The sequence below is a fragment of the Antechinus flavipes genome, chromosome 2 (genome assembly GCF_016432865.1).
Source record: "Antechinus flavipes isolate AdamAnt ecotype Samford, QLD, Australia chromosome 2, AdamAnt_v2, whole genome shotgun sequence".
Lineage (NCBI taxonomy): Eukaryota > Metazoa > Chordata > Mammalia > Dasyuromorphia > Dasyuridae > Antechinus > Antechinus flavipes.
Genome location: NC_067399.1, coordinates 522,603,700 through 522,627,607, shown reverse-complemented (window position 1 = coordinate 522,627,607; position 23,908 = coordinate 522,603,700). Strand labels below are relative to the sequence as shown.

Sequence of the window (23,908 nt, the reverse complement as noted above, 5' to 3'; positions counted from 1 at the left end):
TTGACAGAATAAGGTTGACTGAGACTCTTATATGTATTTTGCAGGGAGGACATGAAGGCAGTGACAAATACTGAAGATAGAGAAACAAAAAAGAAAGAAGACTCCTTAACTTTTACTCCACTTACAGTTATAATGTTTGTGGTTGGCTGTTGTGTTATAATCATCTTACTTTATTTCTTCTACAAGTGGCTAGGTAAGAAATTAGCCTTTTTAAAAGTTTTGGTATATACCTGTGTTTTCCCGATAATAAGACACTGTCTTATTATATTTTTTTTTGGACAGAAAAACACCAGAGGGCATATTTTCAGGGGAGGGCTTATTTTAATGAACATTGACAGCAATTTTAATAAATAGGTAAATGTGAACAAAAAAAAGTACCTTTATTCAGTAATGATCATGTCATCTTCTTCAACAACATCGTCATAAGTGTCCATACCCTGAATTCCGTCCTGGATGTCTTGCACCTCTATTTCCTTCAGAAGAAGTGGACCCAATCTGTCATGTCCAGCAATATAGCTCTCTTTATTTTATTTTATTTTTTAAATTTTTTTTAAATTTTAATTTAATATAGCTCTCTTTAAATGAAATGTCTTGTCCAGGTAACCTGCTCGTAGTGCCTTGGCGACACAGCTGTCAGTAATTTTATCCCATGACTTCTTCACCCAAGTCACGACTTCTTCACCCAAGTCACGACTTCTTGCAGACAGGGTTTCACAACGTTTCCACGCTGATTTCTTTCTATTCTGTTTTCAATGTAGTCATTGACTTCCATGCACAAATGGTCCTTGAATGGCTTGTTTATTGCAATATCAAGGATCTGGAGATAGGCAGTCATTCCTGCAGGAATCATTACTTGATCTATTCTTCTCTCTGCAAGGAAGTTCTTTATTTCTTTAGCGCGGTGAGTGCTAGCTGAATCCCAGATTATCAGACCTCTTTGGTTACCTTGCATAACAAGTGGCAGCATTAAATCAACACACTTTCTTATAACGGCTTGTGTACGCCAGGCTTTTTCGGTTTCAAGAACGTAAATGCCTGATACACATTCAATCTTATCTTTCTTGCCCTTACTGATGATTAGAGGTATGGCTTTCTTTCCATCCAAACGAATTGTCAAAACACAGGTGACCCGTGCAGACAGAATAATAAAATTATGACCATCAGTCCTTCTTTTCACTCCATCATGCCCCTCAATAATGTTTTAACCCATCATGCTCCCTGAGTGCTCCTTCTATCCTCCATGATGCCCCCTGAGTTCTTCTTTTATCCTCCATCATGCCCCTTTTATCCTCCATCATGCCCCATCACTCCCGCTTACATACCAGGTTTTTATGTTGTCCTGCCTCAGCTCTCCTCCACGGCACTGCTCTCAATGGCGCCAGCAAGCAAATCACTGGGGAAGAACAAGATAACGCGCTCACTGCTGCAGCTCTGATTGGATACAGCTCGGAGCGCAGCGTGCGTTTCACCCGGGGAGGGAGGGAGGTGGGGACGGTGCATACAGAGGGTACCGTAATGTAGCATGTAGCGCAGGGGATCACCTTCACTACAGTAGCAATCTCAATAGGGCTTATTTTCAGGGGAGGGCTTATTTTAGAGGAATCTTACACAGTAAGGGGAGGGCTTATTTTCGGGATAGGTCTTATTATCGGGAAAGCACGGTATTACTCTAACCCATTTCCACGAACTTACTCTTTTGTTTAAATAAAGACATTTTTTTAATGAAAACTTGGATGTCTGATTTAACTTATTTCGTTTTTAATGCTCAGTCAAAATTTAAAATTCTTCCACCCTTGTTAGTTTAGATGTTATTTTATAATCTCAATAAGAGAATTCATTCTTGACAAGGCAGAAGTACTTGCTATCGTATAATTAATTTTTCTTCCCTAAAGACTAAAACATAATTGTATTTAAAATAGTGCTCTAAGTTTTTTTCATGCATGAATTAGAAGGATCTCAAATATAATGCTGACTCCAAAAGTGAAGTCCATATATTTTTGAGTTAAAATACTAATGTTGATATTATCTAAATTTTATTTTAAAAATATCTTTATATATTAATCTTTTATCATTAATCCAGACCTCTATACCAAATTCAGAATTATATCATATCACAGTATAATCAGGAATATGGTTGGTGGCCTGTGGAATGGCTTGAACTTTTTTGTACCCTGATGGCTGAAGTAAAAGAATAATCCTCTTTCCAGTATAGCCTCTTGGAAACTTGCCAGTCCTGCTTTTGTAACTGTCCAACAAAGGCCAAAGTGTATAATAGCAAAAAGAAGGAAATAAGAAGAAAAAAGAACATTCATGAAGATCACCCAAAAACCTTTGCCAAGCCACTCTTCAAAGAATATTAGCCTAAAGTGGGGGCGAAGAACCTGAGATTTCATATCTTGAATCATTTGCTTAATTCATTTGCCTTTGGAAAACATTTCTAAAACATCCCTCAATCTATGACAACTGTACTTTAGCTTTTTAATTTAGTCAATATGTTAATCCATTCTTTTTTTTTTCCCTGGCTCACTGCTACAGTTCAGACCATTATCTCTCACAAAAACTATCATACTTGTTTTACTGCCTCTTTTTTTTCTCTTCCTAAGCCATCCTTTATACAACTGCCAAAATAACTGTAGTAGATCTGATGACCTTACTCTCCAGTTCCAGTGGCTCACTATTGCCTACTGAGATAAAATAGAAACTCCTTAACTTGGTATTCATAGTCCTCTACAATTTGTTTCCAACCTTCCTTTCTTCTTATTTAACATTACTCCTATCCAATATCCTGTATCCCAGACAAACTAGTCTATTGATCGTTTCTTGATTTCATCTTTCCCATCTATGTTTATTTGTATACATCATCCTTCCGACCTCTTCCATTCCCATTCCATGCCTCTGCCTCAAACATAAATGCACCCCTGGAATATAGTCTCTCAGACGATGTTTAGATTCTTCTTTTTAAAGTCTCAGATCAGGTACCACTTCCTCAATTAAGTCTTTGATCCCTCCCTCCACCCACCTTGAACTAAAAGTATTTCCTCCCTCAGATTTCTCATAAATCTAATTTTTCATGTGCCTATATTACATTTATTTGTATATGTCTCATCCATATCTTATATTTATTATTTCTTGTTTAATCACCCCTACAGGGATGATTTCCCTGGCTCTAGACTTGTCCTCCTCTCTTGAATAAGTCTTGAAGTAGTCTCAGTTTCACTGAAACTTCAAAATGCCTATGCAGCAAAATTAATTATCATTTTGAAGTACTGAGAAATGAAAAAAAAAAAAAAGAAAACAATCCTTTAAATGTAATTTTATCACAAAAAATAATTTAAAATAAAAACACATGTATATTAAATATTGAAAACTATATTAACAACTTTTTAAAAGGTACTTTATTACATGGATATGGCATAGAGTAAATCAAATTATATCCTATAAATATTATATAAACCCACAGAAATAATTTATATATTGTTAGATTATTAGGTATGCATTATTATGTATCTCAAATAAGCAGAATAAAGGAATTCATTTTTCTTTCTTAAATATTCTCGGATTTATTTTATTAAAACTCACATGATTATGTTAGTTTAAATTTTAGAGTGAGTGGTTTTCAAACAACTACTGGCATACAAGTAACTTTCCCACTTCTCTTACAGATCCTAAATAAGCATTCAGTGAAAGATACCATCACATTACAGTCTAGTCAGTCTAATTGGATATTCTTTGAGCATCTATTTAAAATAGTTTTTAAAAACAATCAATTGAAATATGATGTTCAGAAATGTTATGCCGTGTAACAGCGTTTTACTGACATTTATTTTTTCATTTAATATCTCTTCTTTTCTAGTCTATGTTATGATAGCAATTTTCTGTTTGGCATCTTCAATGAGTTTATACAACTGCCTTTCATCACTAATTAGGAAAATACCATGTGGACAATGCAGGTATGAATTTTTCTGGACAACTATAAAATGTTTCCATTAGCTATTTAAGGTTTACACAAAAAAGTGGAAATTTCAAAATAGCACACATTTAAACACTTTGTTACCAGTTGTTCTATTTAAAAGTGGTTATTGTAGCAACTTTAGCACTGAACAGTCTTTTTTGTATTTGTTCTGGCTCTATTGTGAGCCTACTTAATCTAACTCACCTACTAACGGCCAATCTGTTTTCAGTACTTGACAAACTAAATTAACTCCCTTGTTTTTTTGTTTTTTTGTTTCTTTTAGGATTGCATGTGGCAGTAAAAGCTTTGAAGTGAGACTTCTTTTTCTTGCAGCATTTTGCATATCTCTGGCTGTTGTTTGGGCTGTTTTTCGAAATGATGACAGGTGGGAGATCAATTTTTACTATTTTAAATTAGAGACAAGAGTGTTACATATTTCACTCAGATAAACATCTTTTGGCTGAGGGATTTGTGGCTTTTATCCTGGAATATCATAGTCTTTAAAAAATGAATTTTCAGGAAAAACCATGTCAAATAAATAGTTCTCAAGTTGATTGATTTGTATTCAAATGTACAAAAACATCTGAAACTATGATTTCATTTTTAAATGTAGGCGTAAAAATAAAGCTTAAAAGTCATTTAATGAATTATTAACATTGTTAAAAGTTGATAGAAATTAATACATCTAAATTTTTAGCTTATTGTTTAGGAGAATTATTCTACAAGCTTGCAACATTTTAAAAACAAATTTAGCATTATTGCATCCTTTTCTTATCATAATGCTTAATATTCTAGTATGTCATTGTTTTGTTACATGTAGGAAATATTGCTTTCTTAATTTTTTGAACAAAATTAATAATAAACAGTCATAAAATCATAAATATACATCTAGAAGGGACCTTAGAGATCATTAACTCACTCCTTTTATAGATGAGGTAATTGAAGTCCAGAGTCAGAGTCATATAGCTAATGTCTAAAGCAGTATTTGAACCCATGTTTTCCAGATTCTAAGTCCAGCACTCTGTTACACAATGCTACCCAGTGGTCATATCACAGGGACTTCAGTCCTGAGCTTTTTTCCCTTTTCTTTCTTGGTAGTTATACACTTTCTCATGACTTCATTTAACAGCTCCATGGAAATGACTTTTCCAATATTCTAACTCTTCTGAGCTTCCAGTTACCTGCTAGGTATCTCTTTTTCGATGACCTTGCTGGTACCTAAAGTTTAACATGATCACAGTGAATTCATTTCCACCAGAAAATCTATCCATTCCTTTAAATGCTCTACTTATATTGATGGTGCCAATCACCTTTGAGAACCTTTGTATCATTCTAGACCTGTTCTAGTCATTTATTACCCATATAAAGTCATTTATAAAGGCTTTTTCATTTAGGTTCTACAGTCTCATACTTATTCCTTCCTTTCAAATTCAACTGCATTCACTCTAATTCAGGAATTCACTACCATCTTTGCTTAGCATAATTGTAATGTCTTCTTTTTTTTTTAATAGCTTTTTATTTACAATTTATATGCATGGGTAATTGTCATTGACAGTTGTCAAACCTTTTGTTCCAATTTTTCCCCTTCTTCCCCCCAGTCCCTCCCCTAGATGACAGGATGACCAGTAGATGTTAAATATATTAAAGCATAAATTAAATACAAAATAAGTATACATGATTGTAATGTCTTCTTGACTTGTCTTTCTGCCACCAGACTCTCTTGTTTCCAGTATAACCTTCAATAATTTTCAAATCATGTTACTTCTCAACCCAAAAACTGTTTTACCAACTTCTTTTTAAAGTCCTTTATAGTAGCATATAACTCTTTCTATAATTTGGCCTACTATTTCAGCCTTATATCACATTACTTCCTTTTTCTCTCTTTCTACATCTAAGTCAAATCAGAATACACACCATCAGCTCTTTTTCCTCTTCCCTTCTCCCATCTCTATACTATGCTTTTTTCACCCATCTCCTAAATGGAGATCCATCCATTCTCTCAAAATCTAACTCAAATATGCTCTTCTTTATGGAGCCTTTTCCATCTCTTGAAAGAGAGACTTCTCCTCCAAGAATATGCCTTATTTCTCTTCGTAGGAATTTCCTGAGGATTCAGTCTAGTTTTTAGTTCAATTTTTTCTACCAAATATTTGACCCATAATAATGGATGTTTAATGTTTGTTTATTGTATTGATTTTGTTAGACATATTATTCATTGTGACCTCTCTATTTTGTGGGGATTCATTTTAAAAATAATTGCAAATAATAAAATTAATATCTTATTTTAGATGGGCCTGGATTTTACAAGATCTCTTGGGAATGGCTTTCTGTCTGAATCTAATTAAAACATTGAAATTACCCAATTTCAAGGTAGAGTATATTTTTGTCCTATCCAAAGTATACTAATTATGTGCATGAGTAATAAGAAAATAATAAGTCATATTTGTAAAGTATCTTGATGGTTACAAAGTACTTGCTGTATATTATCTTACTCAACCCTCATCCTATGAAGTAATAAAAAATACTTCAATCTTCCCCACTTTACATTTGTGAACACTGAGACCCACAACTGTGAAGCTTAGCAAACTGAGGGAGCTAAACCTTGAACCTAAGTCTTCTGTTTCTAAGTTCCTACACTCTTCCTACTACACCATGCTGCCTGTTTGAATGATGATATACATACTGAATAGCCTTGTAGAAAATGGAGAAATTTAACAAAGGACTTTGTTTTAAATCAATGCTATTAAAAGAAATGAAAGCCATTTCCAGAATTCCTGATCTATTTCTTGCCACTGGACTCTAGCCTTCCTGATCTCTTTCTTGCCACTGGACATAGGTGGTTCTGGAGAGGAAAGTGAGGTGGGTGACTTTACATAGCCCTCCCTCACTTAAATCCAATTCACTTGCATGTCATGGCAATACCTCCCTAATGTCATGGTTTTCTTTGAGAATGAAGAACAAGCAATATTCAAAGAAATAAAAATAGTAGAAAGAAAAACAAAATTTTTTTTTGTATTATAGGACAAAATTAAGAAATAGCAATTGTGTAAGGATTGGTTGGGTTTTTTTAATAGGTATATAGATGTGTGATTATCTGAAAGTACTATCAATGCTTTCTTAGGATGTGTGAAATTTAGTCTTTAATTTTTTTTCCAATAGGCTTGTGTAATACTTCTAGTTCTCCTCCTCATCTATGATGTATTTTTTGTTTTCATAACACCATTCATCACAAAGGTATGTTAATATTTCTAAAATTTACATATAACATTCTGAGAAATAAGACATTTATTCAGTTCTTTAAATCGTTTATGCATGAGAATTTTGCCATGAAGTTGAAATCTGTATGCCCTTATGAATCCTCTCCCCCCATTTTGAAATATTTTGAGAATTCTTACTGTTCAGTTAAAACAGTTTCATAGAGAGTGTAATGGTATTTTTGTGCATTTTTAACTAAAAAATTGTTTCAGTTTGAGATACTAATATGCATGGTGTTGGCTTCCCCCCCCTCCCCCTTAATTCTTTCATTTTCCATTCTGCAATTTAAGAAGCTTTATCATCATTATCTGATCACTCCTACTTTGCTTCTCACTCATCCTTTTCTTGATTTGTGTTTCTTTCTCCTGAGTTTTTAAGAGTTATGTGTTTTTCCTTTCTTGACTCATTTTTTGCCTATCCATACCAGTCTAATTTTTCAAACCAACTTTATCACTCCATCAATTGTTTCCTTCTTTCTTTCCTAGTGATTTTTAAATTTATAATAAAAACTTTTATTATGTTTAATGTATACTATAATCCCAAGGATATGACCTAGTGTTGATGAATAATAGAGAAAGCTCTTTTTCAAATAATTTTAAATTGGAAAATTATATTTTGAATTTATCACCAGCCTACAATATTTTGCTAGCATATTCCATTTTTATAGATAGAGTGATGAGGCTATATCTATGAATGGGGAAAAAAAACACTATTGTCATATTATATGATTCATGAAAAACATGCATTATCTCATTTGATCTAAAAACAGCCCAGTAAAATAGTCAGTGCAAAAATGTGAATTAGGTTGCTTTGCGTCTTAATAGCTGAAGATCACTTGGCATACATAAGTATAAAATTAGTGTTATGACTTGTAATATGAATTTTTATTAAAATTCTTATCTTCTAGATCATATTATAAGCCTCACCAAATCTTTTCAGGTTAAGGGCTTACATCACTTTGCATGTATTTATAAGAACCAGTAAAACCATTATAGAAAATACTATTATTGTGGCAGATTCCAAATAACAAACCTATTTCAATAATTGGCCTATACTAACAGTGCTTTATTGAATCTTCATAACATAATACAATAAACAAATACTTTCTCTAGTCTCTGTCCAGATGATATGTACTCTATAAAGGAATGTCTTATATTTTGTCATTTGTTAATTCAGTATACAAAGAAAAAGAAAGATGGATGGAGATAGATAGATAGATAGATATAGAGAGGGGGGGGGAGAGAGGGAGAGAGAAAAAAAGAGACAGAGAGAAAACAAAGTATGCAAGGGAAATTTGAACTGGAGCTGAACTCTTTATAGTTATAGTATTCTGCTTTACACCAATAAGCAATTATCCTTTGGGTACATTATTTCTTTTTTGTCTCAGTTGTATCAACCATTTCTGTGAGAAGTACTTCCCCTGCCACTTTCCAAATCAAAGCAGAAGCATACAAGAAAAGACTAAAGATCTGTAACTTCTAAGGTCCATCCCTTAGGGACATATAGGTTTAAAAACCTATAATTATGTGACCTGAGTAAGAATAGCATATATACAACTATTCCCTCTTCCTTCTACTAGGTATAAAAATTTTTTTTTCTTTCTTGTTCTACTCTTAGCTCTAGGAACTAGAAATGTTTATTAACTTTATATTCATATAGTAAAATTGGAAAACAACAACAAAAAGCAAATAAATTCTATTAAAGTTTTTATATTGGGATTAAATTTACACTCTTAGGCTGTTGATGTCACCTCATTACATAGTCATTCATTTAATCTCAGATAATTTCATTCCTAATTTTTCCATTTTTGCTGTTATGCTTAGAAGGTTTGAACCTTGGAAGTGCTACATCATGTCCATGAACCTAATAGATTTATAGCAGGTAGGCATGTAGGTATAGAAGTAGGAATATAAGATTGCATGTATTTAGAGCATGTGAAAATATTAATAAACTTAAGTTTGGGGTTACAAGAATTCATTAGCAAATGAGTCACAGTCAACTCTCCATTAAATGGAAATCCAATTATGATGTAGAAATATGATTTAAGAAATAGCCTTACCATTTATTTTGTCACCTTCTCCTTTAATTTAATGACTTAATTAACTAATTCTTATTAAACATTTACTATCTGCCAGGCATTGTACTAAGGCATAGCAATATAAAGAAAGGAAAAATAAGTTTTTACCTTCTCTAATGAATGAGGAAATGTAAATAACTAAGTGCATATAGTTGTATGTAGAATTATATGGAAGATAATCTCAAAGATAAGACTGGGAAAGGTTTCCTGCAGAAGGTGAGATTTGAACTGGGTCTTAATTGAATCAAAAAAACTAAAAGATAAGATATGAAGAACATTCCAGATATAGGGGAGAGGCATTGCAAAAGCAGGAAGTTGAGAGATGTACAAGCAAATAGACCATGATAGCTAGATTATAGATTATGTCAAGGGGAATAAGATATAATACTGAAAGAATAAGAAGAAGTCAAGTTGCAAAGTGCTTAAATGTCATACAGGGAACTTTAGATTTAATTCTGGAGATAGAAGAGAAATCACTAGAGTTTTTCGAGAACAGGTGTGTAACATGGTCAGATCCATGCTTCAAAAAAATCACATTGAATTGGAGTGAGAGAATGCTGCCACAGAGATCAAATAGGAAGTTATGACAGTTGTATGGGAGAGATGTAATATAGAAACCAAAGTGGTAGATCTACTGAAAAACTTTTAGCAGTGGAGTTAAATGGAACTATCCATCTATTAGAGGATAGTCTGGTATTCATTTTAACTTGATGGGGTGATATGGATAGACTGAAGTAAGGTAAGCATGAAGGCAAGACCGGTTAGGAGGCTCTAGTTCAGGCAAGTAGTAGATACTATCTTTATACTAGTGTAATAGCAGTAGAAATAGAGAGGAAGGGGATAGATTCCAGAGATATTATGTAGGTAGAACAGATATGAGGAGCTAACTAATTAGATAGGAGAGGTAAAGGAAGTAGTGGAATCAAAAATTATACCAAGTTTCAGAAGTAGAAGACTCAGTAAATCATGGTACCCCTCACAGAAATTGTGAAGTAATAATTAAGAACAGATTTCAATTTTAACAGACTGATTTTGAGGTACTAGTGAGGCTTCCAAGTTGAAAAGTTTTATAGGAATTTGAAGTCATTGAGTTTTGCATCTGGACCTTAGAAGTCAGGTTGTTTATTTAAAATCTTGATTTTTAAAGATGCAAAAATAGGCCCAGAAATGTGAATTGACTTAGCCAGTAACTTGGGTAAGTTATTATATAAGTAATAACTAATATAGACAGGATTCAAAATGAAAAAGAAGAAAATAGGTGACAATGCAAAGAACTTTGAATGGATGGAGGAGCTTTGTATGTCCTTAGTTTGGGGTCGTTTTGTTTGTTTTAGTAAGTTTTTATTGATATTTTGTTTTACTTCTTCGTTATTTTCCCAGGAAGCTGTCTGATATGACAAATAGTATTGTTTTTGAGAGGTAGGGAAAAGTTCTTAACTTTCTTAAAAAAGTAAGCTAAGCTGTGCTCTTATTGTGGAAAGACTTGACAACTAACTACAGTTAGTAATTTCATTACTCCTGCAACTCTGCTCAGGAGCAAAAGGAGTCTTTAAAAAACACAGTTGATTATCCTCTCCAACCCAGGAAGCAAAGTAAAGGGAGAATCCTTAGTCTATCATAACATTTCCTTTAATACCATCAGTTTTGTTTTTAATACCTGTTTACCTTCATTACCTATTTTGCTTTGAGATGATAGAACTTTAAAATCTGTATGCCACAGCATCCTCAGTCCAGTGACTGAAGAGTTTTTGCCATCTCCATGCCAAGCTCCACTTCCAAAAACTGATTACACTGAAGTTTATTTTGCTTCTCTCCCCCTTTCACCTTATACTCTCCTCTGATAGAAACTTTGGGCAAAAAAAAAAGGAGTCACAGAATGCTATGTCCAGCATGGAGTGTGGAAAGGGTATAAAATTGAATATGAGCAGCTTATAAGGTCAGGAGGCTTATAGAGCTTTCTAGTTCCTTTTAGGTTGTTTCTTCATTCAGCAGATATTAATGACTATTTGTTACTATATTGATTGTTTAGAAAGTCCTTTAATTGCTATGCAATATAGTTTCATTATTATACAATTAGTGTTGCGACTTTTCATAGAATTATACCTGAATTAAAATATAAATATGAAGTTATTAGTTAAATATTACAGATTTATAGTTATCATTATTAATTATTCATGCAGATAATGAAGAGTTGACTGTGATTATCAGAATTATATGTTAGTACAGAACAGTACTTTGGTTTACTTTGTTAAATTGGATGCATTTTATTCTCTGTCAGTCACTGATGTTTTATCAACACCATTGTAAGAAGAACAAGTGTGCTAGGTATTTTTGAGTTGTATATTGAGTGACTGCATTCTATTTGGTTTTCCATTTTTGCTAATTACTCATTCAGCAAATATTAACCAGATAGATGCTTTGTGCTAGGTGCTCAAACAGTTCTTAAACAGTGGCAAATTGTTAAATCATTTAGAGGGCATAACTTTTTTCTTTTTCATTGAATAGAATGGGGAAAGTATCATGATCGAAGTTGCAGCTGGACCTTTTGGAAGCAATGAAAAGGTAGGAATATGTTACACAGAAATGTATTTTCATACCGAGTGTGTGTGTATATATACAATTAATTTTGCTGCATTTCCATAGTGTCTGCAATTAATAATTTTGTCTTTTCATTTAATTCAATAAGCATGTAGTACATATTAAGGTATAATTTTTTTCTTACAAAATATAGCCACTTTTTAGTCATTTAAAATTATTAAATACCTATTGACTTGGGTTTCATCCTAGAATGGTGGAAACTTGGTGGAAGCCACTGCTCAGCAATCAGCTCCCCATGAGAAAGTAAGAATTGTATTTCAGATATGTTCACTGGATTCTAAATCACATCCTCTGAGATAAGATTCTTCTTGGGGGAAAAATGGATGACCAAAATAAAGTCTAACTATTATTTCAAGACCTGAGTCATATTGTTGGTCATTGAAGTTAGACAGTGGGGCTATTGGATTATTAAGATCAATCCTATGTGTGTGTTGGGTTTCATTTTTCTAACACTACATAATCTGCTTCTTTCAAGCTTTGTAAATCATGTGTGTACGCATGTGTGTGTGCGTGTATGTATGTTCAATGTGTGTCCTCCAATTTCAAATTCTTTTAAATGTTGATCAAAATGGGTAAATCAATAATTCTGATGTGAATATATTGCTTTTAAAATGTAATAATTAAAGATTCAGATGAGGCTTAACGTCAGCATTTCCTTCTGCAGTTACCAGTTGTTATCAGAGTACCAAGGTTGATATATTTCTCAGCAATGAGTGTGTGTTTAGCCCCTGTTTCAATATTGGGTTTTGGAGACATTATTGTTCCAGGTGAGCAGTTGTCTATAATAATTTTTTTATTTGCTTTTAACATTTAAATAACTTGTTTTTCATATTTCCTTTGAATGTTAATAAATTTAGTAATTACATTGTAATTACAGGTCTGTAGAGAAAGTACTATTCCCAAAGTTGCCTATAAGACAAATCATATTTTTAAATTTCTATTTTAAAATGTGTGAGATGGCTTAGAAGAACCAGGACAGGATAATAAGAAATATACTTGAAGAGATAGTTGATGATTGGACCATTGGAGTAGGTTTCAATTAAATAATTATCTTCTCTTTTTCTGATTCTGCATGACTCTTGAAATGCTCTCAGACCTATAGGGAATACACAATATCGGGGCACTTCTCTTGAGAGGAATAGCTAATGTTTGATCATGGATGGTCTATGATTTAGGTGCCTATGAGGGAAACTAGGCCAGAAGCTAGCTGTGTGTATATAAATATTTATTCATATAGTCAGTTCTGAGAATTCTTCATAGACTGAAATTTACAAAGGATATCTTTAATTTTAAAAAGGTTTAAAAAAAACTAGTTATTTCTGTGCAACTGTAAAACTAAAGTTGATGTTTCATTGACCTTTTAAGCTTTAGTATTAAAACTTGAAATTTTTTCATGCTATTATGAAAATTACCCTTTTTTGAAAATCCTAAAACCCAGTGCTTATGAAGATGAGATCTGATCTTCCTCTAATTGGGGGTTTGCCAGAGTCATAGTTAATATAATAGAAATCAAAATATTCTAAATTTAAGAGAGGATAATAAAATTTTAGAAAGTCAGTGGAGAGAGAACCCCTTTAAGTTATCTTAGGGTTAGTAATTTCAAGTTTTGTTAAAATTATATAGCCTCTTTTATTCCAGAGAGTTTAAGGTTCCTTACTGCCACTATATTGAAAGGCATACATAAGTGAATTCATTTTAAAGGTTTTTTCCCCTAAAGAAACTAATCTTGTTGGGTTTTTTAGGTCTCCTGGTTGCTTATTGTCGAAGATTCGATATACATGTTGGTTCTTCTATCTACTATATTTCCTGTGTAATTGGCAAGTTCTTTTACTTCCTCTTTTTATTCATAATTGTATAGACAAATAGAAGACAAGTCTTGGAATATAGATAGTAAGACATACAGATTATAGTCCTCACTGTGCTCATAGCTAGCTAATGAGGAGTAGTCACTATTCAATCTACTCATTTGTCACAGGTAGATGACAATAATTATTTATTTTACCTAATTCACAAACTTTTTGAAAGGAGAAAATTAGATTGAAAAACACTAATTAGTAAAAAGAAAATAAAAATAGGTTTCTGAAAGTTAGCTTGGTATAATGGTCAAAGACTGGAGGCAGGAAGATGTGATTTTAAGTAGTGTTGCCTCTTAGAAGGAGACTGGCTGTGTGACCTCAAGTAAATCACTGAACTCACTTCTCAATGCCTCCAGGCAACTTCCTAAGAATATTAATTGGTAGAATAGGTCTTTGGTAAAAAGGAGTTTTCAAATTGGGAGTTCCTTCTGCCAAAGAAATCACAGGTTTCCCAGAGTCTAGGCTCACTCCATCCCTAAAATATACATTTAAAAGCAAAAGACTCATGTAAATGTAAAGTATAATAGCTCATTTATCAGGAATTCCCTTATCTTGGAACTGCAATTATCCAATATACAGGCAACAACCAGGAAGTACCTATAAAAGCTTCTGAGCAATCATCCAAGATAGAATAAAGTATATATTCTTTATGTACAGGATGGCCCTTCCAATCCTTACAGCCTTTTGATTCTTTTCAAATACAATTAAACAAACTCCCAAATTTGGTTTCTTAGCCCAGCAAATCAAAACAAGCCAAAGGAAGTTTTATTATAATCAAGCATACTTATAGAAAAGACAGTTGATAGTCTATTAGTAAGAAAGATGAGGAAAGCTTTTTTTTTTTTTTTTAAATTAAAGCAGCTCCATATCAGTAACTCCTAAAGATATCACCTATTGTAGTATCTTAAAAGACATTCTGATATAGGAGACGCAACACTGAACTAAGAGGCTCTTTGACCTTGGGCAAATGATTTAATTCCTCTGGGTCTCAGTTCTTCCTCTAAAAATTTATGAAATTAGCCTAGAATTATATTCAAAGTTTGTTTCTGCTCTAATATTCTATGATTGGTTGTATGTTCAAAATTATTACTTTGAGGGGCTGCTAGGTGGTACAATGAATAGAGTATCACCCCTGAAGTCAGGAAGACCTGAGTTCAAATGTGGCCTCAGACACTTAACACTTTCTTGTTGTGTGACCCTGGGCAAGTCACTTAACCCCAATTGTCTCAGGGAAAAAAGGTTACTTTGGATCATTCAGAAAAGGTTAACTATCCAAAGTAGTTGAAACAAAATATTATCACTCAGTAGAATAATTACATTTTAGTTGTTTTGGACTATGGCACAATTCCTTCTATAGTGATACCAGATAACTGAAACATTACTGTTACTATTTTTATCCCTAATAAATAATTAAGCTAATAATATGCATATATTCTAATCAAACTTTTAAGAGATTTTGAAGTTACTTTTCAAAAAGCATTGGGTAAAACAATCTTAAAACCATAAATAGAAGCCAGTTTCCCAGGTCTTTCAGATGTTTAAATACAAAGTCTTCAGGAATTTTTATAATATCAGCACAGGTGCCTGTGAAATTAAATGACTAATCTGTAGCATTCTTCCTTTTATAGCATATGCTGTGGGCTTGGTACTCACTTTTATAGTTCTGGTGCTAATGAAAAAGGGGCAGCCAGCTCTTCTCTACTTAGTATCTTGCACACTTATTACTGTTGTGATTATTGCTTGGAGACGTAAGGAAGTGAAGAAGATCTGGGAAGGCACTAGCTATCAGGTATGTACTTGGGTTCGTGTTGATATTTTGACTTAACTTTAATGATGATCACTGTCTCTTAGCTTACTTTGGTGTGTCATGAAGACATTCTAGAAACAGGATGAGCCTTCTGGTGGCTGCCCACCTGCCATCCCTACCACATTTTCAATCTCTGATAGCTTTTTCTCTGTATCTGAAGGCAAAAGCACAAATGCTAGAAGAACCTTTGAAAAATCCTGCCTGTGGAAAGAAGAAAATAAAGATTAGAAGGGAAACTACTTCAGAAAACAAAAATCATTTCAAGTTGCTAAAAATATCTTCAGATATACAAAAGCATGATTCATGGAAAATAAAACTTTACTTAAAAATTAACTTAATCTTCATAAGTAGCCAGAGCATTCATTTTATATAACTAAATAACCAGCTGCTCTTAAGCTCCTAAAGGAGCTTATAAAAATGTTTCCAGATGAGAGACAATGTGGCATAGTGAATGAGAAACCAGCTTTGGTGTATGGAAGACCTGGGTGTAAGTGCTGTCTTTTATACATAGATAATGACCTTGGGCAAATCAATTTTTCTGCCCGAGGTAGCTCTCTAAAACTTTGAGTTACCAAGTAGGTCCAGGCCAACTTTGATAAGAACAAGTTTCCTTATTAGGAGTTTCTTACAGTAATGAAATCATAAGTTTGGTTAAAGAGAGAAAGAGAGAGAAACAGGGCAGTAAGGTTAAACGTGATTTATTAGCCAGCCTGTAAATTCCTAGAGTAGAGAAAATTTTCATTATCAGAACTTGTTTATGTTGGGTGTTGGCTAAATTCCTCCTAAGTTCAGTGAAGCTGAATCCTCCCCTTTCTCCCTCCCCTGCCTCACCCACACAGTGTTTACAAATGTGCTAGGACTGAAAATAGTTGGGAAACTCTAGATAGAAGCACTTTGCTACTGAGGTCAAAGTCATGGCTTTGATCCATGTTATGATGAGGATATTCCAAGTCCAGTTAGCTACACTCTCAGCTCGTCAACAAATATCTATTAAGCACCTATTCTGTGCCATACACTATGCTAAGTGCTAGGAATACAAATGTGAAAAAAAAAAAAAAGAAAGAAACACAGGTGCTAACCTAAAAATGCTTACAGTTTAACAGGGCTTGAAGACAAAACATAAATGAACAAGAAAAATCAAAAGAGGGGGTAGGGAAGAAAAAGTTACCTGGCATGAGGGCATGGTGAAAAAGTCAGAGAAGAGTAGGTAGGAAATGAGCTGAACACTCTTCTTAAATGGAGAATTAATTAGACAGAATCCTTAGGCTGTATCATATCTATGATATCAATATTTACAATAGATGAATATTAGGAAAACTCTTCTTTGAAGAAGACCAATTTAACAATTTGTTAGTTTAAAGATAAAGAATGAAAGACTTCAATTACATCTTGTTTTAGTGTTGCCTGGATATCTTCAAAAATTTAAATAAATCATATTGTTATAAAATTAAAACGATAAATAACAAATGGATAGCCCAGATAATGTCCTGGTCTCCACTAAATTCTACCTTAAAACGCTTCTGTATTATTGGGTTGATACTTTCTGTGAATTGTAAAAAAAATCATCAATACCATTACTTCTGGAAAAGATTTGTCAATTGCTATTTAGCTCCATTTACCATGTTCACCCATCTTTTTGTGGTGTTTTGTTTCCTTATGGTAGGCTCAGCCTGATTTAGGCTAGTCTGCTACTGCCGGTTCAGAATTGGAGTTACATGAGACACTCATAGACACTCAACTACTTAATAGTTAACAAGAAGAAATGATCTTAATCATGATATAGAAAGGACACTCGGCAAAGACACAGCATTAATTTGCAGAAGTCCACCTTCGATACCTGTCTGTGCTGGTCCCCTCACTCTCTCTATTTTTCCATGTTGAGTGGTTTTTACACTTAGGCGACCAAGAACTTTATTTCACTGGCAAGAGTCTTAGTCCCCTGAGTTAGTTAAATCTTAAGGAGAGTTTCTGTATGGAAAGAAAAAATTAGATAGTCTGAGTAGTTTATAATATTTCTTTCATACCTCACCACCTGGTGGCAAAGTTCCAAAAGTTTTTAGATCATCTTCTAATACTTAAATGGTTTTTGAACCATTACTAGGCAGCCCTCATTTCAGAGATACTAAAAGCCTACTATAGGTAGCACTGAAAAAAGAGCTTAGTGTAGATAAAAGAAAAACAGAAAAGCAAGCCAAAAAAAGGAAACGAATAATGTAATGACTCCCTGAAGAATGACTGACTATGGAAGTGAATGAAGACCAGAAATTCCAAGTTTCATCTTCCCCTCATCTCTTAGAAGGACCAAGTTCCAGATTTTAACAATTTAGACCATGTGTTAGATGATACCAAATCTTTGCAGTTCACAGTGGGAGTCCCAATGGAAAGCGGTGATGATGAAAAGGAGGAACCCCAGGAATATCAAGGCCCCAGCACAGATGATGACTCTTCTGGCACAGTCATTGATCTTCATCTTGGGTCAGGGTCATCTCTACAAAGGTAGCTAAGAGGCCATGCATGCAGCCTATCCCAGCGCCAGGGTCAATATTGAGATTCATCCTGCACCACTTCTTATTCCAGCCAGAAATTGGGAGTTTCATTAGGGAGGAGAGATGTGTGGACAATATTAAATATATGTCCCTATCGAGAACCCTGCTTCTCTCTTCCAAAGGACTTCAGGAGACAGTTTTAACACCATGTCTACCAACGGTGCTACACTTTGATTCTTTAATCCATCTCTGAGAAGGAATTGAGTATTGAGTAATTATTACTATATTGGCAGCAATATGGGAGAGCCCAGCCCGTTCCAGATTATAAGAAGAAAAGGGCTTTGTGGGACCTAACTTTGTTGTAGCACAAACCAATACCCACTCCCTTGGTGTCCATACCATTGTCTACTCTACTTCTGACATTTTTCATCCCTCTACTCTGGGAGGACCTAGTTCTGCCCACCCCCATGCCAAGATTTAGGACTGTGATCTGTGCCAGATTAAGTGCTGTTGCAAGTGCTACTATTGCTGGTATCAAAGCTTGTCTCTTTACGGCAGAGCCAAGTGCTCCCATGAGAGCTGCCCCTTTTTTTTTTATACAGAGCCTGAGTTTTACTCTACTGGGCCAGGTCAAACACAGTTAAGGTATATTATGCTTTCCCCTCCCATGCTGGGATATATGCTGGGATCCACTCCGCATGGACCCTTCACTTACCCCTAACTGGGAATTTCAAAGAGAAAGAAAGTCACAGGAGCAAGAATGGAATTGGTCTCTTCTTTTACTCTTTTAAACTGATATGTTATCCTCTGTCCTTAGCAAATCAATTGTTGTATATGTGGCACATTTGCCCATATCCCCAGTTCTGCAATCTGCACTAGATTCCTGGGGAAAATTAAGCGTTATCCTTTCACATGTCTCCCCATTGTCTTTAACCAGAGAATACCAATAAACTTCTCCAAATGCAATGTAAAAATCCTGTGTTCCATCAGAACAGTCTTAGACAATTTTTCCATTCTATTCTTTAGGAAAGACTCTGGCCTAGCACAGCTGATGAGCCTGGAGATCATCATTTACACCCAAATAAAAAAATTATATAAATTTGTGAAATGATAGTTTAGAACATTTATCTTTATCAGCCCATGGTTCAAAGACAGAGTATGTTCACATCTTTCTTTCTCTCTCTAATCTCCTTGGAATAAAAGAGTTGTCTCACAGTATGCGCCCATTACTACCATAAATAAGAAAAGAGAGCACCCAGGGCTTGCCTTTCTCTGCATTATCTTTTCCTACATCAGCAAAGCCATTCCAATCCAGCTGTATCAACTCTGCCAGTTGTAGACCAGAACTTCTTATGGTGCTTTAGATTCAAAATAAAATGAGCAACTCAGATCATTTAATTAGCCACAGCATTAAATGGACACACTCAGTAAGAAATCAACATTGATTCACTTAGGTACAGTTTCCCTGCCTCCTTGTTTGCTCTCTTGGATAGTTGGCTTACCAAGAGACACCATTGACCCAATTGGGCCTGTCACTAAGATGCTTTCAGTACCTTGTAAGAATCTAGCCTACATGGCCAATAATGCTCCTTCTTTTTCTATAAAATATGTAAGTTCCATGAAGGGAGGGACTGCCTCTCTTTTAAATTTGTGTCCCCTAAAGTTTATCACAGTGCCTGGCATATATTAAGCACATAATAAGTGGGTTGGGTTTTTTTTTATTTATTTGAACAATTAATGGAAGCCAGTGGAGGAAGTGCGATTACTAATCCATCAAAGTGTCATTATTTTACTAAATCATGTTGAAAAATAACAATTTATAGCAAGGCTTGCTTTTACTTTTAGATTATTTCCTATTGACTGTCCCATAATAAAGTGTTTTATTTATCTGCTAAGATATATCTCTGCTTGGGAGTTAGGTAGAAGCAACCACATTTAGACCCTACTTCTGCTGATACTTCGTCTGTTTTTATATGTGGAAACTTTGAATCAGTATCCCAGGATCCCATGAAAATTATTCATGAATTTTGGAACTAAGACCCATTCTAGTTATCAACCTATCTAATTAAGTTGGTAATCAACAAAAGTAAATAAGAGGAGCATTGTACCAAATCCATCAAAAGGAGATGAACAGGAAGAGAGAAATAGTGACCAGTTTTATTAGTAACTCACTATGAGTATTGTAAATGTTTATGTCATAGACAAAACCTAGGAAAGTTTTGTTTGAAGTGTGATTGATGGCTTGAGCATCCAGTTTTGCAAAAATCTTATTTATAGAGAAATGAATGTGTCCCTCATAATTTTTTTTTACAAGTTGAAATTAATACCTTTTACCCACCTACTACTCTGAACTACAGTAAGCCTTTTGTAATAGGTTGGGAAAGAGAAACAAGGCTAAGTAAAACTTTTTAAAAATGCAAAATGTCTACTTTTCAAGAATTGTAGATACCCTATACACTTTAATCTGTCTCAAAGCAGAATTGGATCTGCTTTAATAAATTAGTGATTCATTTACAGTTATCACAAATTATTCTTAAAGTCCTTTAAAAGGGTTAATTAAAATGTAACTCAAAAAGAAATTGGAAATAATAAATGTAAATGCCTTTCAGTCACCTAACATTCTCTCCTGGAAACATGGATCAGACTTAGAATCTTTTGACCTCATCCTCTTCCTCTATTTTAGAATAAAAATATTTGGAAAGGAAGTTAGAGGAATAAATATATTTTATTTTCTATGTATAATAATTTTCAGAATTCTAACGGAGCTATTCATGATTTGTAAAGTAGCTAAATGACCCTGCAAACATTTCTGGCATATTTGAATGAACAAAGGAGCTGCTAGAAGGAATGAATTTTCATTTGTGTGAAAATATTTTTGCATCATAGATTAACATTTGCCAGTGGGTCACAGTTGGGTGGTAACAGGGTTAAGTCCACACTTCATCAAAGGGAATGGGAAAGTTCCAGGTTTGCTAAGAGAAAAGGGATTTTAATTTGCATCATTTATATTCAGTTCCCAGGTTTTTTTCTGTCATTTGACTTCTTAAACTCACCCTTACAATTTTGTTTTTTAAGTCCTCCTATTTTTAAGATAGCAGTGATAACTCAACAAGTATATTTCCACCATCACAGTCATTTTCACTTAGAACTATTTTTATCATATCATTTTACTGCACAAAAAGGCCAAGTAGTCTCTCTTTATCTTTCAGATCTACTACAAAATCCTTATTCTCATTCATAGCTCATAAAGGTTTCATAGTTTGAGAAAATCTTACAAAATTCATGGCCTTCTGTGACCCATAATAACGGAAGAGACTCACCCTCAAAGCAGTGTCTATGTGAGGTATCTGTGTTTTGGATTTTTTTTTTTTTGCTTAGGCAATTGGGGTTAAGTGATTACCCAAAGTCACACAGCTAGGAAGTGTTACGTGTCTGATTCTAATTCAGGTCCTCCTTACTTCAGGACTGGTGCTCTATTCACTGCACCACTTAGCTGCCCCACGGTATCTGTGTTTTAATAAAAAAAATTCTTTAAGACCAAAAACCCTTTAAGACACAAAAGAATACAGTGATATAATATAGTGCTGTATTTAAAAAGTGTTAAATGTCAGCAATATTTTACCACTTCTTAAGTATTTATAAAGATGTTAGACATGCACAGCTGAATGTTAAATGACAGCTACTGCTTGGCAAGTTATTATTAGATGACATTCAGATCCCTCAATTCTAGAATTTTATGATTCAGTGATTCTTATCTAATATATTCCCATTATCATATGTCGTTTTCCTACTTGTCCAACATTTTTAAGTACTAGCTATGTGCCAAACACCATGCTAAGCTATAGAGGTACAAATACAAAGATTGCGGCAAACACTATTCTTAAGGAGCTCAAACGCTAATGGAAAGAAAGCTATATGAGTCAAAAAACTGACTTGCTTTTGTCTGTGCTTATAGCATGAAAGGTCTGCTTTTAAAAAGTAAAGAATTAGTCTTAATTCTCTATCCTATCTATTCTTTTCTGCACAGAAGTAATCTGTTAACTGGTTCAACAATTCAGACTCATCAAAGCATTCTTAACTTGGAAAAAAAGCAAATTATAAAGTCTATATATACATGAGCTGCCATGGAATATGTTCCTAAATATAAAACAATTCCTTTTCTGTTTCATTTATTTGATTTGATTCAATCTTTGTTTCCAACTAACGAAGGCATGTTTTCCTTTGAAAAACCAATGGTTTGTTTGATGTTTTTAGAGCTGTAAAAGATTTTAGAGAATCATTTTGTTTCTGTAGTAAAAATTTCCAATCCCAAAACATTGGATTAAAAATCTCAATTTTTGTCATTTTTATCTGAATGGAAAATAGCTTTACAACTGGCTAACATCCTACAATCCATCCATTTTGGCTCTGCTAAATGTCACAAGTACTTCTATTATTTTTAGAATTCACAAGCTGAAACTAACAAATGATAATGTAAAAACCCTCTGAACAAGCATTTAAATTTTAATATCAGCACTTTTCCAGTTTTATCATTTTGAATATTTTATGGCCCAGTTTTTGAGAAGATTCCATTTATAAACAGGATAGCTATCTGCAAATGGCCAAATCAACACTTCAAAGGAAATCTCCAATTTGTAGTCTATTCACAAATATTTTTTGTTATCATTCTGTCTACATTGTCATTAGTTTTGTTATGTCTTTTTAAAGATGTGAAAAACTTAAGAAAAATACTTTCCTCTTGTAAATTTTATAAGCCATTCAAGCTTATTAAAAATTTAGCATATGTATTTGAGTCTGAATTTTGTTTTCTTTTTATTGAAAGGATTTTAAAGGATAGGAAGGATATTGTGAGAGATCATTTGTTTCTATAAACTCATTTGAAAACTCATTTTCTTTTAAAAGGTAAGATGGTAGGGCTTGGGGTCATATTTTGAAAGGAGTACCTGATCAGTCAAAAGAGGAAAGAAGAGAAGAGTGGTTTCCCAATAATTAGTCTGTAAGTGCTGCAGTCCATTTTCCCATATCAATGTCTATGTGTAGGGTGTCCTTCATGTCTACTATGTATTCTATCCTTACTTCCACCTCTTAGCAAAAAGAGACACCTTCCAGTCCTGAGGATTCATGTGTTTTTCTCCTAGAAACTAGGAGCTTTCTGTGTCAGCTCATTAAAAAATTGGGAAGTGTTGAAATTTTTTAATATTTTCTTTTATGTTTAGGTGATGGAAAACTTGGACTATGGAGCTAGTGAAGAAAATGTGACCACCAATCAACAAAGTGTCCAACAGTGATATTAGGTGAACTTGCAATAATCTGTTATATACATTTTTCTACAAATAGACAACGAAGTTTGATTTTTTTAAAATAGGAATTTTGAATGGGAAATTTAAAAGAATCTTCAATAATTTGTACTGCTTGCATATGTATTTTTTTATGAGCTGGTACAAAGTACACCATAAATAATGAAAATGTATTTTAAGAGCCAAAATGTTAGTTGTGCCTTCACATTAAATAAAAGCATATGGTCTGTGCAATTTTCAAATGCATTGTATGCAGAATAATTTTTTCTGAAAGCATATCTTGCCCCTGGGCCTCTTATTAAATATTTTTCTTCTGACTTGAATTTAGTTCCATGACTAGTGACAAATTGCTATTTTTGTCACAATGAGACTTTAAACAGATTGTGCTATTAAAGAGTCATACAGATATCTTACCAGTTCTTAAATATATATAGAAATAACTAAAATATAAAAAAGCAATTATCTATTTTTTTAAATTAATAACTGACCCTCTCAAGAAAGCAGGGCTTAGATTAGAATTTGGAGGATATATACACAATATTTTTGTATGTAATATAGTACAGTAGAAAAAACTTTGAAA

General features: G+C 33.6%; 1 protein-coding gene across 4 annotated transcripts in view; it reads left to right on the top strand.

Moving 5' to 3' along the window:
• SPPL2A (signal peptide peptidase like 2A) overlaps positions 1 to 23,908 on the top strand; it is a 57,316-nt gene that overhangs the window by 23,857 nt on the left and 9,551 nt on the right. For 2 of the 4 annotated variants that reach the window (XM_051980646.1, XM_051980645.1), the window contains exons 6-16: positions 45 to 193; positions 3,854 to 3,950; positions 4,236 to 4,337; positions 6,241 to 6,322; positions 7,112 to 7,186; positions 11,790 to 11,846; positions 12,072 to 12,125; positions 12,547 to 12,649; positions 13,625 to 13,699; positions 15,367 to 15,527; positions 23,248 to 23,325. In XM_051980646.1, coding sequence (XP_051836606.1) covers positions 45 to 193; positions 3,854 to 3,950; positions 4,236 to 4,337; positions 6,241 to 6,322; positions 7,112 to 7,186; positions 11,790 to 11,846; positions 12,072 to 12,125; positions 12,547 to 12,649; positions 13,625 to 13,699; positions 15,367 to 15,527; positions 23,248 to 23,319 — 1,027 coding nt within the window. In that variant the 3' untranslated portion in view covers positions 23,320 to 23,325. Of the gene's footprint in view, positions 1 to 44; positions 194 to 3,853; positions 3,951 to 4,235; positions 4,338 to 6,240; positions 6,323 to 7,111; positions 7,187 to 11,789; positions 11,847 to 12,071; positions 12,126 to 12,546; positions 12,650 to 13,624; positions 13,700 to 15,366; positions 15,528 to 23,247; positions 23,571 to 23,908 lie in introns of those variants that run through there. The other 2 variants (XM_051980644.1, XM_051980647.1) reach the window with 2 other exon arrangements.